The 18551-nt window shown below is 35.9% G+C and overlaps 1 protein-coding gene across 1 annotated transcript; it reads left to right on the top strand.

Annotated features, from left to right (window-relative positions):
* Nucleotides 1-7590: 7590 nt before the first annotated feature.
* LOC137404372 (RE1-silencing transcription factor B-like) lies at nucleotides 7591-14837 on the top strand. The gene is made up of 6 exons (XM_068090568.1): nucleotides 7591-7769; nucleotides 8427-8601; nucleotides 10175-10329; nucleotides 11088-11182; nucleotides 13077-13636; nucleotides 14168-14837. The coding sequence occupies exons 1-6, from the start codon at nucleotides 7602-7604 to the stop codon at nucleotides 14194-14196; spliced, it is 1182 nt and encodes a 393-aa protein (XP_067946669.1). The 5' UTR covers nucleotides 7591-7601; the 3' UTR covers nucleotides 14197-14837.
* Nucleotides 14838-18551: the final 3714 nt, after the last annotated feature.

The following is an 18551-nucleotide window of genomic DNA, read 5'->3' as shown; positions in this document are numbered from 1 at the left end:
TGGTGTGCTCAGTATACACCTGGTATATATCATCGAATCAACACCTGTTTTCTAGCCACGTACATACCTGCCAACTCTCACGCATTGGGCGGGAAACTCACGCAATCACCCCAAAGAAAAAATGAAAATGCGTGAGAAATGCGTGAAATTTTTGCCCCAATTTCCACAATTTTATATATACTTTCATTGATACATCAATTGCCCCAAAACCAAATCTCACGCATTGCCCCACTTTTGGGTTGGCAGGTCTGGCCACGTACATGTAATAGTAACGCCTTTTTTGGCTTAATTCTTAAGCAAGATAAAATGTTTGCTAGCAAAAAGGTTTTACAGGATCCTCGGATGATTTCATTGCACTTTGCCAAATCTAGACTGAAAACAATTATTCTATAATTTATAAAAACAAATTATACTTACTTACTCGATACTTACTCGATAGTAATAGTACACTTGTAATTAGCCCCAGGGGCCTTGAGAAAGTGCCTCAAAAGTAAAAATTTGGTTAATACTCTGGTTCACCTAGATTTCAGCATTAGGCTGAGTTATGTTTCAGTCTGAGATTTAAGTCTTAAGTCTCCAACAGTTTTGGGTAAGAAGCTGTTATGAAAGAGGCGAGTCACGGCATATATTGATGTTGGTTCACCCCAGGCAGCAGCACATGTGATTATGGCAGTATCCTTTCTGTCAGTAGTAAGCTCATCATAAGCAGAAGCTAGCACATTATGCTTACTTTCATGTGATGGAATCTTCATCAGTAAAGCTACTCTCTGATTTCTTCTTCTGGATTCAAGTGATTGTAAACCTAGCTTTTCACGGGTGTTGCTGACAATATCTCTACCTTTAAGATTGGCTATGAATCGTGTTGCTCGGTTTTGAATCATTTCCAAGTTATGTACTGTCTGTCTGTCACTCGGATCCCATACTGTACAAGCATATTACGGCACAGGATGACACAAGGCTGTATAAGCAAGTTGTTTAGACTGTAGTGGTGCATCGTATAGGGTGTGTTTGATGCATCCAAGAACCTTGGAAGCTTTGTTGGTTTTCTCAGTAATGTATGCATCAAAGCGTAGGTTAGACTGTAGTGTGACACCAAGATATTTTACAGTATCAACACATGTAAGAGTTCTATCACCCAGTAAATATTGTGGCTGTTGTTGCTCCAAGTTTCCAAATACTATCAGTTCACACTTGGCTGAGTTAAAAGGCATTTTCCATTTAGTTGATCAATCATAGACTGCATCAATATCAGCCTGACAATTTCTTTAGTCTTCTGCAGAATTTACTTCTGAGTAAAGCAGTGTATCATCCGCGTACAGACTGACTCTGCACTTCACAGCTGCAGGCAGGTCATTGATATAAATAAGAAACAGTGTGGGTCCCAAGACAGAGCCTGCGGGACTCCTGAGGTTACTAGGAGCTGAGAAGATGATGTTCCTCGAAGCACTACAGCTTGGTTGCGGTTTGTTAGAAAATCTTGAACCCAATTTGCTATTTGGGGGTTAAGTCATTCGATTTGTCGTATTTTAAACATAAGCAGTCGGTGTGGCACCTTATCAAATGTCTTTTTGAAATCAAGGGCAACAGCATGGGTACAGGACCGAGTCTCAGCGGTCTTAACTAAGTCATGATAAGTAGAGCAGAGCTGTGTCTCACATGAGAGACCTGAGGGAAACCATGCTGGCAATTGTGCAGTACTTTATCAAGAGCAACATTTAGATAGTGGAGAACAATATGCTCTAGCATTTTACAAGGAATGCTAGTGAGTGAGATTGGTCTATAATTTGATGGTTCATCAGTTGGGCCTTTTTTGTGAATTGGGGTGACATGAGCAGACTTCCACCAATTAGGTTACTTGCCACTATCAATAGAGACCTGGAATATGTGTGATAGACGCTGTGCAGTAATGTCTGGGGCTATTAGCATCTCACACTTTCTTATGTTATCTGGTTCAGGAGATTTATTATTTTTCAAGTTTTTGATGAGTGTTCTTACTCCTTTCGCTGTAACTTCCATAGTTTTTTTGTGGTACATCCATCAAGGGGAGATCTGAAATCAGCTCGTCTTGGCAGAGCTGCTGGTGAAAAAAAGAGTTTCTGCACACATTTTCTCATCACTAGTGGTGAGACCATTCGGTAATTTCAATAACAATAGGATGGATTTAGAGGTATTTTGAGACTGTCTGACAGGCTTATTGAAAGGTTTGGAGTTACCCTTTTCAAGAGGCTTACAGACTTTATGTAAGAGAGTCTTTCTTGAGTTTTTTCAAAACTTTTTTACTTTCCCGTCTCTCCTGCTAGTAACGACAAAAAAAGAATAGATCCCCTGTTGCCTTGTATTTTAGATGCGTTTTTCGTTGTTTAGCCAGTAGTTTTTCCCCCATGCTTGTTTAGCCATTTTGGCCGATTGTTCTGAGCTGGGAATGTTTTAGTGGGTACATATAATGCGACAGCTGATCGAAATGAACTAGAGAAAAGGTCCCACATCGCCTCCACATCGTTCACATTATAAGCTCGGAAAATGAAGCGTAATAGCAAAGCGCTTATAAACAAAATTTGCAATCGGTTATGGCAAGTCGTTATTTATTTTGGCTGCCTGAGCTCGACTTCTGTATTATCAACCGTGCAACCAAAAGGACGTGTCTAGTAAAGCGCGTGATGCGTCAAGAATTGCGTGACGCTGCATGTGTAGATGTAGCCATGAATCAGGTAGGTCACTGACTGGCAGCAGAGTGTGGAATTGCTGGTGAATGACTAATATTTTCTATTTGTAAAGAGCCCACCTGATAAATTTGTCATGGTTCTTGATTATTTTGAGAACAGAAAACGTGAAACGGAATATATGTATACACGAGATTGTTGTTAGATAATACGAGAGAAAAGATAATTGACCAATCAGATCATAACATGAAATAAACATTAGTCGATTAGTGTTAACAGAGGCATAATGCATTGTTTTTCAACAGCACGATGGCTAAAATCATGCCATATCGTCATAAAATTGCTCCCAATGGCTTACCAGATGCGTTTTAAATAATATCTCAACAAAACAGTGATTTTCTTTCCAAGTTCAACTTATTTTCAAGCTAATACAGGTCGGTGTTTTCTTTAAGCTTGTGTGAATATGACTCCTGACAATTTCTAATAGATTTTAAAGTGTTTTTAGCTAGTTTTAATACATTTTGGACCAATTTTGACCCTCGTGCGTTTTTCTAGTTTGTTGTGATTTTTCTCGAACTAGGGAAATGCGTGGTGGTCAAAATTGGTTCAAAATGTATTAAAACTAGCTAAAATTGTTAAGAGTCATATTCACACATGCTTGAAAAAAAAACTTCACACGTTTTACTAGACCCGCCAAAAGGGTCTAGCAAAACGCCACCCTTTTACCCGCCACTGCTAAATTAATCGTCAAATATTTCTGCTTTCAGAAGCTGTTGAAGATGTTACATTTTTACCACAATTTAATTATGACTATATTTTGTACAATTTTTATATAGCAAATGCTATATTTTTTCAATTGATTAAAAATCATCTGAATCTGTTTAGGCATTGATGTGTTGGTAAAGGCAGAAGTTTTTGATCTACTGTGTTTCAAGGTTTCACAATAGAATATAATTGGTGTTTGTCATAATGCTATCATTTTTCATGCTCTTTTCATTAGTAGTTGTATACCCTTTCCTTGGAATTGGAGCATTGGTGGAAAAAAATTCGGTTTTTTGTCGAGCATATCAGTAGTTCTAGTTTTACATTTTGATTGCAAAAGAATTGCAAGTATATTATTCTTAATCACATTAGTCATTATATCAGCATGTTTTTAATGATTGCTTGTTATGTGCAAACTAAATTGGGGTATCGTTATTCAACATATTGAATGCAAACAATGAATTTAAGCATTATTGACAGGACAACACCTCTCATGCTTTGTTCATACAAGAATCACAATGAGTCTTTGTTGATGCGTCTATCGGTTTTAGATCAGAACTTTTCATCCTACAGGTATGAAGCGAAATAATGGCTGACTGTTCAAAGCCATTCAAAATTTTAATTTCAAATTTTTTTGTTATGTACCACAAAACCATGTAAAAATCATGTGCTTTCATGATTGGTGCTGTTTTGTACCACATCGTTTTGTTACGGAAGTTTTGATTGGGGGACCTCACTTTCTTCCTTCAGTATTCTCATTTAGTATGTCTTCCATGTTTTTGTTTATTTATAGTTTTATTATAAATAGCCTAGAGATGCTATAAACTCTTTATTTTTGTTTATATTACAGGTATTTTATACACTATTATTTATTATTTTATACACACTGCAGACCGCGTGTAAAGTTTCACACATAATAGCCTATTAATAGCTAATACTAGTTTCCTCAATCTTGTGCATTAAGCTGTGTAACATATATTGTTTTAGTTACAGAGAGAAAAATGGACTCTTTGTCAGAAAATGATGTGACCTTATTACATCAGGCGATAGCATACCGAAGAGCATCCCGCTTAGCCAATGCCGTCTATTCTATAAACAATGTGATGACCTGTATTAAAGCCCTCATGCTTGAAGGCAATTCACCAATATTTACAGTAGGTTTGAGGTACATGGAGGGGATGTTGCTGTGTTCTTGTATGTATAATCATAATAAACAGAGATTACAATGAAATGGTAAAACACATCCGACTTTTATAAATTAAGAGGTGTCGATAGAGAGTTGGCTTTAATTGGTTTTTAAAAAACCAGTAGTTACCTAAAAGCATATTGTAAGCTCAAATGCACTTTACATGTATTTAGTACTAGCACTTTTACATGCATAACAATGTTTGTGCGTAGTGTTGGCATAGTGTGTTGTAGTGTCCTAATAGATATTAATATGACTTTTGTCTTTTAGTCAATGGTTTGGTCAATAGTCTTTTAGTTGTTTTTATGGCCTAAAGCCGGATTTCTCTTTTTTAGCTTACGCTTTGGACAAGGCCAAAATCTTTGGGTTTGTCTTACCGTCTGCAGTATATTGAATGTTAATCAAAATATCATGTTTCTATTGTAAATGCGACTGTTCTAAAACGATTACCACATAAAAACGAGAAGGATGAACTATGCATGTTATCATTGTATGGATAGAATTGCAAATTTGGCGGAAAAAAATACATTGCGAACCCATTCAGTTTTTGGTCTTTCAGTAGTCTTAATATTAGAATGATATTTTTATTATTATCTGCAATTAAAAATGCATCAAATGGAAATATTGAAAATAATATTTCAAGATAAATAAACATGAACGATTAATAGTTCAGTTTTTAATATAATTGAATAGTTAATCAGGTTATGCCATTAATCAATTAGATTTATTAAGTACTCAATAATAGGTAGTCATTTTGCGATAATAGTATTTTATGTTATTTGTTTGTTAAAAAATAGAACTATAAATTTAAAACTGCTGGTTTATTTTCAGATGATCAGCTGTATACTTTAGATATTTTATAACAATGATATCAATAAGAACATTTCTAGAAAACTAAAGTGATTGATTCAAGATTGATTTCAGAATAATTCTTGATTTCAATATTATAAGGTAAATTCTTTATGGGTCATATTACAGCGGAGCTATGTATTTTAATCTACTGTCAGTATTTCATGTTACAAAAAACAACGTTCTGAATTATACAGTAAAAACACATAGCTGAGAAATCTTACATTGTCTATCAGATTTTGCAACTCTAAATTGTATACAGATTACATCAAATTTTTACGTTAAATCAATATCGGACAAAGAAACACAGTATCGGACAAAAAAAACACAGTATCGGACAAAGAAAGTCCGTTATCTCATTTTTACATTTGTACTAATATTGAGAGGTACCAGCACCATTCATCAAAACTTTGAATACAACGAGTTTCTGCTGCAACAGTAACCTTTTTTATACACACACTTCCATGTACTCATTGTTTTTTTTAAAATTTATTTGAACTGCAAAAAAAACACTTTTCTCGTGATATGAAGTTAAAAAGTTAAAATGGTTAATGTTGTATATGTTGAGTAAAACTAATTTTTTTGCGCCAAGACTTTTTATTACCCGAGCAACGCCGGACATCAGCTATTTTTGGTATTTTATGCATTGTGGAGGAATAGCCAACGTCCATTATACGTATATACTCATGTAGACAGAGTGGTGTGTTAAAGGATCATTGTAGCATTATGGTAGATATAGACATGCTATATTTAAAAAGATGCATTATTGTCATTTTTGCACGGGAGATGTAATATCTGGTTGGTCATTGCAGTGCTAACTTTAATTTGTATGTAGTGCGGTAGTTGTTGCTACATCAAACAACATACATGTATTTTGCTACACCACTTTTTACATTCGCTAGACTACAGTTGATTCCTCACTAGATGAAGAAGAGAACATGAATAACAATAATACAAGACCAGCTGATGCAGATAGAACTATTACAGATACTAACAATGCGGCTAATGGTCATAACTCAGATGCTTCCACAACTGGTCAGTATGTTGATGTACTCTTTGATGACTGTAATCTGCATGACTGTAATGACTTCATCTTTTCGTTATACTTGGCGATATCAATTTTGATTGGGTTGTAGAACAGTTTAGGGCATTGGTCACTTTTAACAGTCAACAATCTGGCAAGAATTAGATTTTTGATAGGTTCCACTTTACAAATTTCAAATGCAGAATAATTTATGTAACTCATTAAGTCATTATTCTAGTGTTTTTTCTAGATTTGTTGAGAAAAGTAGCATACTTGACACTTGACCTAGGAATAAACCCAGCTCATTTGCCTTGTTACAATGGCACATTTGTTAAGAGGTTTGAAGGAGATATAATTATTTTTAACACAACAAACATCTTTCAACTTACACTACAACTAGTTTTGGATTTGCCTCCCCTAACCTGCCATTGGTTTACCAATACTTTACATTGAAAAATGGTTTGAACTACTTATGGATTATAAGAACTAATAAGAGTATATATTGCCAAAGGTTTAATAAATGCTGTGTCATCATATTCGTATGTGAGGTAAACTTGAGGCATATATACAAAGCTTCTCTTTCAATGTTCTCATCAGAACCCTATTTTAATAAAGAGCTGCTCTAGTGAATGGCGGTGTCTCACAGCAACTATTTTGCAAGTAAAATTTCAGAAGTTTTCGTTTTTCGACTGGCTAGTTAATGCTTGTTTTGTCGCTAACAATTTTCCCATTGTAAAAAGCAGGATAAAAACTTATGCATTAGCCTAGTGACTCATTTTAAATAGTTTATTAAAAACTAATACTTATGATATTTGTTAGCCTTGAAGTATTTTCATTGTCGGATTTTTTGTATGTCTAACCAGGAAAAGGTGAAGTCAAACAAGACGCTACTCTTCCAACGAATCGCAAACGGAGCCCTTCAAAGTCCACGCATAACCAGCAAGTTGAGGGGAAGGTTAATAAACGTAAAACGCTGCCGAAACAAAGCAAGTCCTTTCTATAGAAATAGTCAGAGGATAATATCATACATTTTGCTTTGATGAACCATGAGATGTGTAACAACTATATCGATTGTAATAGTTGGATTCTGATTTATTTAACAGTAGTCAACTCTGAGGCTATGTTTACCTGCGAGAGGTGTGGATACCAGACTAAGAGAAAAGATCACTTCAAAAGGCACTGCATGTCTCATGCTAGCGAAAAACCAATCAAATGTAGCCTCTGTACCTTCTCTTGTGTAGACAATTACCACCTCGTCAGGCATCTCAACTCTTCTGTACATCACAATGTAAGCATTGGTTATGCTTCTAGAGAGCTTACGATTTAAAAATAATTAAAATGATTGCAATATTTTGGAAATATATTAAAAGATGTGTAATTGCACATTACCACGTTACATGACACGTTGGCGGTAATAGTTAAAACGAGGTATTGCAAATACGTACAGTAGATCTAAGAACCACCGTTTGCACTGTTCCACATTTACCTGAATTTGATGTATGAAAATCCTTGCTTCCCACGTAGTCATATGCTGTCTCAATTGATTTAAAACTATAATTCATGTTCGCATTGGTTTGATGAGAATATAAAAAGATGTTCATAAAAACCAACAATTTAAAATGTTAGTAAATTGTTCTTAAAAGTCTAACACAAGATACATTGCATTCACTTTTACATAACCCGTTATGTATGACTGCTGAGCTGTTGCATATGGATTTCAATATCAATGGTTGCACCACTTGTCTTCCTCAATTCTCTTATAATCAACATCAAGCATGGCGACAAGTAATTGTGCAATCAACCTTCCTTAGCAACTTATCTATATGGTTGAGTGCAGGAAAAGATAAGGGTCTATGTCCTACTTTAGCAAATTTTATATCTGTTAACTTTTATCATTTTATAAGCACCATTAAATTGATGTAAATATTTCGCTATCTCACTTTAGAGAGGAAAGCAGGAAGAACTCAAGTGTGATTCATGTGACTACAAAACTAACTTCGCCAATCGTATGCTACGACACGTTCGTACACATAATGGTGAAAAGCCTTTTGCCTGCAGCTATTGTGCCTACAAGGCTGCTCAGAAGGCTACGTTAGAGCGCCACATACTCACCCATACCGGTAGGATTTTACTGGAGTTATTCTCTTTTCTGGTGCATCACACTGGGTTTTTTTGGCCTTCAACATAGATGGTGGAGTCGTCTACATGAAGGTTGCTGCTATTAGCATTACTACCTGATGTGAACTTCTTGTTGTTGGATAGACCCATAGACTCCCCCATGTGTAGTCCTATTTGCTAAAGAACACTAGGAACTGTATGCTCTATCGTAGTCACATTTGGATGTTAAAACAGTTGGACAGATTAGAAGTAGATATTTACTTAAAGGTTGACTTGCAAAAAAATTCACATTACAGTTATTTGGTATCAAAAGATTCATCATGTCTTACTCTGTTGTGTGGTAGGTGCAAAATATGTGGGAATGTAATTACAAGCTCGTAAAAGCTCAAAAACGAAAAGCCGCCGTAGATTGGAATCTCTTTATTTCGATGACGTAGCCATGAAATTTAGTTATCGTCTTGTCGCGTATGTTCTCACGTGAATTGAAAGGCCAATACAAAGCTCGATATAAAACACATCGTAGTACTAGTTTATGACAAACACTTCGGGTTTTACCAAAGACCCCGTATCAAATATAGATGCTCGCTACTTTACAGTTTTGTTTCAGCCTGGTCTAATCGGCAAGTCGTAATCTGATTATGTGACCCAATACTTCGCAAATAATTTCTGCAGCACTTTTCGATTATGACAAGTGACCAACAGGCTCGTCATGATTATCAGGCAATGATATGTACTCCTTCAAGCTAAGGCTAAAATATTAAACGAATTTTTACGGTAAGTTATAAGATATCACTGCTAAAAGTAACAGCATTACGATGACGACAAAACAGACACGTAAGAACAATAGACATAGTTTTATTGAATGCGTGAAGTATGTTTGTGAAAATATTTCGACGAATAAGGTTGCAAGAAAGTGTAAACAGAAGCCATCTCTCGCAACTACATCACATTTGAGCCGTTTTGGAAAGAGAATCCAAACTATGGCGGTCTCGTGTGGCTGCGATTCTCTGTTCGTTTTTGAGCTTTTAAGAGCTTGTAATTACATTTCCACATATTTTGCACCTACAAACAACAGAGTAAGACATGGTGAATTGTTTCATATCAAATAACTGTTATGTGAATTTTGTTGCAAGTCGACCTTTAATAAAGCTGAATGAAGATTAAATGTCTCAATAGGCTAAAAAGCCTATTGCTAAGGCAAAGGACGAAAGTCACGATAGTCTTTATGGCGATCACTTTCAGAATTTTCAGGCATGGAAAACACATAAGATAAATTTCAGAATTCATTGAACGTAGGAAGTTTCTTTTCTCATGTAGACGCAAAGACGAAACAACTTTGTGCTTGGGCCGTCTCAACTTTTCATTACTTTTTTAGAATATCTCCCATTGACTTGCGCGAAAACCAGATTTAAATTGTTGCTGTTGGCTGCCAATGAGGGTTTATTTTATGATGCTTATTGTTACTTTTAAATGTTTGGCCTTCTGAACATTCATTGTTAACCTGAGTTTTAACTTTTTTCAGAAATTAAATCCACTACTACGGAGTAGCATATGTCGCTGTTACTATGGTTACAGGAGAAAAGCCTTACAAGTGCGAGAGTTGTGAGTACAGTGCCGCCGATACTAAAAGCCTTCGGTTTCATACCCTCCAGAAGCATGCTAAGAAAGAAGAGACGTTACATAAGTGCCCTCAATGTGACTATTCTACTCCTGTTTTTAGATATTTCAAGGTTCATATATTTTAAATATGTTCAAAATTGGCATTCTAATTTGGGAAACACTTACGGAATTATCATTGCTAAAGTATGCTTTGTTTGCTTTAGCTGCTTTAGCTTGAGTGGTAAGAGTCAAACAATCTCATCAATAATAGAAATAGTCTACCAAATAAAAAAAATTGTAATATCTATTAAAATTCATCACTTCGTCTAAACGCTTCAGTTGTATACATTGAGAACATTCTCTAAAGTTGGGTCTTTCTCATATTTTCGTACTTCATGGATCCAATGCATGTGTTTCGCAGCCGAGGTTTCAGCCCTGCCTTGTTCAAGCTGATAGAAAACTGTCAATAAAATCTTAGGGATAGCCAAGAATAAATTTCTGTGGGGGGCTAGGCATGAGTCTCTAGCGGTGGTTAGGAACGAGTCTCTAGGGGTGGTCAGGAATAAGTCCCTAAAAGTCGCTAGGAATAAGTCTTTAGAGGTGATTGGCAATTAAGCAAACTATTTCTCTCCAAATTTTTTTCAAAATCTAAAGGAGTCTAGGCAGTTATCTTATAGTATGGTAGCAATTACTAATAATATCTTATTCATATTCTTATCCATCTCAGCTCAATCTGAAATGTATGAGCAATGATGTCGATGAGCCTGAGGATGATTTTGGAGTTGTCATTTCTGTTGGTATGCTTGTAGTTTCATAGCTTCATCTCATAAGGGTGTTATTACATTTATGAGATATTATTTATTGTTAGCTTTCTTGTTATTTTTCATAGCTACACATGCGGGCGCATTCAGACGCGCGACCCTATTTGTGTGACATCTGTGGATACTCATCTAAAAGACCTCATGGACTTACCAAACACTATCGGTAAGATTACCAGGTTTAGCGATGAAAAACAACTTTGATTGCTTTACGTTGTTAAAAAACTTCAAACTTGTTTTGATGTACAATATGTGTAATATATCCATTAAAGATAAACTGCACACAATTTTTAGTAAGTTTTTTCGGAAAGTATCGGTATTTTTTTATCATTCACAATTGTTTTTGGTGTTTAAGGTGATCTGATAGCCAGCATATTTCAAGATTAAAATCAATAAAACTGATAGCGATTAAAACACTCGTATCAAGCTCAAGTGCCATTATGACGTCTATAGTTGTAAAGAGACCAACAAAAGGTCGACAGAATAGAGACGCGTAACGCTGCAACTGGAACTCAATAGCCGACCATATCAACTATCACAATGATAACAACTAGTGACTTCATTTCGCACATATTTTTCTTCTGAGCGGTTTAACCGTGATCAAGTTTTGTCAATTTTAATCTAGAAACATCCTGGCAGTCAGGTCACCTTGAACATCAAAAACAATCGCAAATGATAGAAAAATATTTGTACTTTCTTATAAAGTCTATTAAAATTTTGTGTAAGTTTATCATTAGACTTAACTCAAACACCAACAAGGGGCATACCTGGCACTTTGTGTTGGTATTTGCTGTGGCTTTGCACACAAATACTACTAAATGATGCGTCGCGTTGACAACTGGATTCACGAATGACAATTGATCTCGATTGCGTGAAAGCCATGACATTCTCGCTGAATTTTCTGTTATTATTGGAATTACATTAGTGTGGTAATTATCAGTAGTGTGGTAGTTATCAGTAGTGTGGTAGTTATCAGTAGTGTGGTAGTTATCAGTAGTGTGGTAGTTATCAGTAGTGTGTTAGTTATCTGTAGTGTGGTAATTATCAGTAGTGTGGTAGTTATCTGTAGTGTGGTAGTTATCAGTAGTGTGGTAGTTATCAGTAGTGTGGTAGTTATCAGTAGTGTGGTAGTTATCAGTAGTGTGGTAGTTATCAGTAGTGTGGTAGTTATCAGCAGTGTGGTAGTTATCAGCAGTGTGGTAGTTATCAGTAGTGTGGTAGTTATCAGTAGTGTGGTAGTTACCTGTAGTGTGGTAATTATCAGTAGTGTGGTAGTTATCTGTAGTGTGGTAGTTATCAGTAGTGTGGTAGTTATCTGTAGTGTGGTAATTATCAGTAGTGTGGTAGTTATCTGTAGTGTGGTAGTTATCAGTAGTGTGGTAGTTATCAGTAGTGTGGTAATTATCAGTAGTGTGGTAGTTATCAGTAGTGCGGTAGTTATCAGTAGTGTGGTAATTATCAGTAGTGTGGTAGTTATCAGTAGTGCGGTAGTTATCAGTAGTGCGGTAGTTATCAGTAGTGTGGTAGTTATCAGTAGTGTGGTAATTATCAGTAGTGTGGTAGTTATCAATAGTGTGGTAGTTATCAGTAGTGTGGTAGTTATCAGTAGTGTGGTAGTTATCAGTAGTGTGGTAGTTATCAGTAGTGTGGTAGTTATCAGTAGTGTGGTAGTTATCAGTAGTGTGGTAGTTATCAGTAGTGTGGTAGTTATCAGTAGTGTGGTAGTTATCAGTAGTGTGGTAGTTATCAGTAGTGTGGTAGTTATCAGTAGTGTGGTAGTTATCAGTAGTGTGGTAGTTATCAGTAGTGTGGTAGTTATCAGTAGTGTGGTAGTTATATAAGATGAATTATCAGCAACTTTTGATGGCTATAATATTTGTGCAGCTAGTTGCACTCCTATATTTTTACTCAAGAAAAAACCACTTTTGGTATTGATGTGCTGCTATCTTTTTCTGTATATCTCATGTAGTCCAATTCACAATGTTTTATTTGGCTGTTATTTTTGCTATGTTAAATCAGCCCATTCTTTGCACAGTATTGCTATGCATTATTGTCTGCAGTGCAGTGCATGGATGGTCAAAGGATGACACAGATGGTAAGCAATGGCGGAGAGAGCCTATTGATAAAAAGGAGTGTGAAACTCAATTATCAGTCGGTGACAAAGAGGTGACAAGTCAAGAGCACATGCCAGATGTTATCACTCGATCCGATTTTAGCACACAAATAGTTAGTCAAGCTGATACACTATTTTCGTCTCATTCTCATGACACCGCCAATAACTCCACCACACACTTGACAACAACTGCAAGTACTCATATTCCAGTTTCTATAGCAATGGAAACCAACATGTCTCAAAGCCAATTAGCACTCGAGCATTGCATTGCTGGTGGTGTAACTCCAAACCCTAATCACGCTGCGAGTTCATCTCGGCATCAACCAAAAGTGCTTACCCAACTGGAGAATCGTTGTTCTATTTTGACTTGGTCTCCTACAAACTTGGCACAAGCTCAAACATCATCTACAGCTACAGAAGTTGCTGACAATTCAGCGTACAGACAAGCAAATGTGTCTGAGGAATCATATTTAGGAGTTGTCCTCGCTGATCTGGCATCAAACACAGGTTAGTTGAATTCTGCATTTGTGTATTTGTGAACCTAATAGAAAGCCACGGTGTGTCAAAGGTCAGGGCACTGACCTATAATCGGTAAGTTGTTGGTGGATTCGCATGAGGACCATTGGTGGTGTTAGAAAGGGCATTCAACCACATTGCTCCTGTTATAAATCTCATGAGCAAACAACCACAATAAATCCTATACCAGGAGGAAAACCATTTGCAATGACGACCTTAACGGGTAAAGCCGAAGGAAGAAGATTGTCAAACCTAATCTTTAAACAATCATACAAATGACTCTTCATGGTTAATATTTGATAAAATTTTATAATATAATTCATAATATTTTTCTAGCATTCTTACCAATTCTATAATGCTTTGTTTAGGGCTTGTCCTCGTGTTCTTCATGTTTTTACTAGTCACCCACAAATGGCTGACAAATGATAAGAATTTAATCTCAGCTTCGACACTCAAACATACTCTACCTGCAGATAAATTGCGAAACTTGAATATTACGTGCAGCTTTTACTTCCTTTACAGGTCAACCCAGGAGTCAACAGTTCTACTAAAAACGTGGAGCAAGGCAGCCAGCGTCGTATTAACATCAGCTTGTTTCTTACCATGATATAGTTTCTTTCCGAGCAGTCACAAGGAGTTCCCATTTATTTCAGATGCCTTTTGTAATGACATAACGGATGTTACATAACTTATTGAGTCTTGTTCACTGAACACAAGTTGTGTGTTTGCTGAATCATTATATCTGATCACAAAGTTGCAACCCTACTCAATCTATCAACCTTATTTAAATTCCGTAGTCTGGAGATATATTCCTCTTGTGTCTGTCGCATGCAAACATTTATTCTTAATGCTGCACATCTGGAGTGGAGAGGTTAACTTTACAATGGCCAAACCCTCAGCTGTATTCATATAGGCCTTGCTTCATGTATGTTTGTTTCCGACATTTATCAATTTTATGTATTTTTGTAAATGCATTTCAACATTTTTTACCGTGTTTATACATTTTTGTTAGTCAAAACTATACATTTGTCCCATAACCGACTCAGTTTCTCGTCAATATAACAGCGGTACAGAGTTGGTGTACGAGTGTTTATCAACTGTTGTAGCAAAATTTATTTTTACAGCCTGTTTTAGAATGGCTAGTACAGGTTATACAAGGGTTAAATAAAGTTTTCTGTTTTTTTTTAACTGTTTTCCGGTATTATGTTACGTTATTAGCTCAACTTGCATATTAAGTAAAACTGTTCAAAATACGAGAATCTCGAGTGTTATACTTCTAGCGTTCTTGATTGTTTACACTTTCTGCTTCTCTACAAGTATTTTAGAATCTGGTTCTCCCATTCTTATGCTCTTGAGGAGGCTTTCAATCATATTTTCTGCAAGGGAAAAGGCGTGAAAGTTGTGTAAAAGTTTCTCATAGAGAGTGCGATATAACTTCATAAAGAACTATGCTGGAAATGCTGGTTGAGGTCTTAGCTTTGAAATGCTACTTTACTAGAGTTGTCCCTTATACCTAATTCATGTATTTGCATGCGTTCGATAAGTATAAGTGCATGCATAAACGCTTCAACTGCCATGAGCGTTGGAAAGGCTGCGTTACAAGATGAGCAGCAAGCCACCCACAAAGGAGAGGAAAAGACAGTACACCACCTGAGAGATTCATGTTGCTGCCCACGCTGTACAGAAAAAAGCAATTGAAACCAGTGATCACTCATTTGCCAGCACATCAGGACCCTCTTCAGATAACTTCTCTATCGCTGCCCTCTTCTCTAGAGACAAAGAGGAGGACTACTTCAGAGAAGAGGGTCTATCTGATAACGTGAGTGTTTTGTTCACATCTACTTCCATTATAGTGATTGGATGGAATACAGTCATATTGAGTGCTCAGAGAGACATTTCTGTATGTTAGCTACTATTTACAGAATTGCTGTTAATTACTGACATAAAAAGAAAAGGTTGATGGAATACAGGCCTGCCAACCCAAGAATGGGGCAATGCGTGAGATTTGGTTTTGGGGAAATCGATGTATCAATGATAGTATATATAAAATTGTGGAAGTTGGGGCAAAAATCTCACGCGTTTTCATTTTTTTTGAGGTGATTGCGTGAGTCGCACGCCCAATGCGTGAGAGTTGGCAGGTAGGATGGAATAGTACAACATTTTTTTATATGACAAAAAGTAACAACTGCAATAGATGTGAAGACCTGTAACCAAGATCAAGGACCATAACCTTTGTGTATAACTAGCCAATCACCTTTCATCTGCAGCTTTTTTAAATATATTTATGCAAATATTTGCAAAATTTGATCTCAAACATTTTTAATGTTATAAAAGTCAGAAGTTGTTTTAAACAACATCTACATAAAAAACCTCATAAAACAGAGCTGCAGTGCTCATGGAATAAACAAATCCTGTAAGCTTGTGTGATGCAGTAATTATTTTAGTCTCATTTTGAGTTGCTAATCGTACAAAAAAATATTTTCATATTATTTTAACACAATTCTATGGTTTCCTATAAATAAAACATCCAGCAACAACAGCCATTTTAAATTTTTAATTTCACTCAATTTAAACATTTTTTATGAAGATCTTTGATTGCACATTAGTTTTCATTTTGTAACATATTTTTGTTCTTTTTTAGAATTTAAAAATTGTGATAATTCTTATTAATAGTTAACGCTGTTTTTAGATTTCCTGCGAAGTCTTGAAAATCTTTCATGAAAATCTTTCATGAAAATTTAACACTAGAAAAAAAAGCTTAATAAGTTGCCTGCAATAAATTGAAATCAGTACGAATTCCTTTGTAACGAGTTGTTTAGTTAAAAAAGAGTTTAGTCAGATAGAGTAGGGCTTAGAGACTTACTAGCTTGTTAACCTGCTAGCTTTTGTATCTAGTATTGTCCACATATATGGCACTGTTCGCTCATATCACCTGCTGACAGCTATCTTATGCTGCTCTTACCTCATGCGGGTGTAGCCAACATTTTATGAGTTGGTCATATACGGTGTTCAGATGTGGGAGTATTGTATGCCTGATATCTTCTCAAGAGAAGATAGGGTAAGGTCAGGCTATGTATGAAGAGGTACTTGACATTGCCGCGCTGGTGCAATGGTCCAGTTTACTCTACTTGACTAAAAGCGGAACTTGGACCCTAATACTCTGGGAATATTGCAACATGGTGTTTGCATTTTATGACTTCTTCATCGACTAGATATATGTACCTCTTTTGGTGACTACTTCAATTAAATATTTTCAACGCTGTCAACAGTTAGTCATTCTATTGCTCTCTCGATTAGTTGTCATAGCAATATCCTACCATATACATGCATAATTCATTGACCTTAAGATTCTGCCTTCATAATGCTTTTAGGAAGACTATTGGACTGAGATTCACATACTAGATACTGTGTACTTTTGAAAAACTGTTTGGCATTTCTAGGTGAGTGGTGGATGTCATGGCGCTATGTAAAACCATATGTATCTCATTACGGTTTACATACTCTCATTTGTCTTTCTGCCTGTCTCCAATTCTTTTCCTAATAAGTTTCCCTTTGGTAATACTGTTTAATTTTTTTTAATTTGATGAGCTCGCTTGACTCATGCCTTATATCTGTCAAGATCTTTTGTGAGCACTTTTGGAGCTCGAGACAAATATATAACATGTTACTCCGAATAAAATCTTTGCAAATCCAAATCTTATCAGCTATAGTAAATAGATTAATTCTGGGTTTTCCGTTTATTTTGTGATTTCGGTCAGAATCAACGAAAAATCGTTATGTGTGGCCATACCTTTATAGTAATTTTGAGCTTTACAACTAAAAAATTCAATGAGCCGCAGCATGGTGAAATCATATGCACAAATATCTATTTCTATACATCTATACATCTATATTTGAAAGCTTCAAATAAACTTTTGAGTTGAACATTTTAGAGGCTAAAAATTTTATTGCTAGTACTCTTCAGACAATTTGATTTTTCAACTTTGAAAATATGTTATTCGTCTGAAAATACCACAAATTATATATATATATATATATATATATATATATATATATATGTCTGAAGGAAAGTCCAAGTACTTGGGAATTATGCAAAGCAGTGCCTACCTTAGATATTTGACAAATGTTACTTTTTTATTAGTATTTCTTGTACTGTATACATTGAACTTAAAAACATCTAGAACATTCATATGCCTACACAGCTTTCTCATGCATTGGCCATGTGAACAGCATTATCAAATGGTTTTTGCAGATGGTGTTCGTTCTGCTTAATGCTCTGCGAGCTCAAAGTCCTAAGAGAACCAAATCCAAAGTCATTGAAGCAGATATGACCATAAAGTCATATGATTTGAAGAGAAACATTGCCAAAGTGTGCTGACAAGCATGGGTATAACTATTGAATACACTTGGTGACTAAACCATGCAGGTGCTATTGCGGACTGAGCTATTAGGGTAGAGGTGTACTATTATCTTTCACTGGAATATGCATGAAGTGAAGTGGTTTGTGGGGCTGGGGTACTTGTGGCGGTATGGCCTATTATGCATTCAGAAAACCCTTCCTTTTCTTTACCTCTCCATCTTGATTGAAAGATTCTCCCACTAAAGATGTGCCAGATACGCCTGCACTGTCTTACACGTCTTGTATCCATGTTTGTCTGGCATTTACCAAATAAAAAGAGGTATTCACCGAGAGTAGTGAGAAGATACATTAAGTAGGCTGAGAGTAGTAAGTAGATACATTGAGTAAACCGAAAGTAGTAAGTGGATACATTAAGTAAACTGAGAGCAGTAAGTAGATACATTAAGTAGACCGAGAGCAGTAAGTAGATACCTTAAGTAGACCGAGAGTAGTAAGTAGATACATTGAGTAGACCGAAAGTAGTAAGTGGATACATTAAGTAAACTG

Source organism: Watersipora subatra, chromosome 9 (assembly GCF_963576615.1).
Source record: "Watersipora subatra chromosome 9, tzWatSuba1.1, whole genome shotgun sequence".
NCBI classification, from domain to species: domain Eukaryota; kingdom Metazoa; phylum Bryozoa; class Gymnolaemata; order Cheilostomatida; family Watersiporidae; genus Watersipora; species Watersipora subatra.
This window is presented reverse-complemented; position numbering and strand designations above follow the sequence as displayed.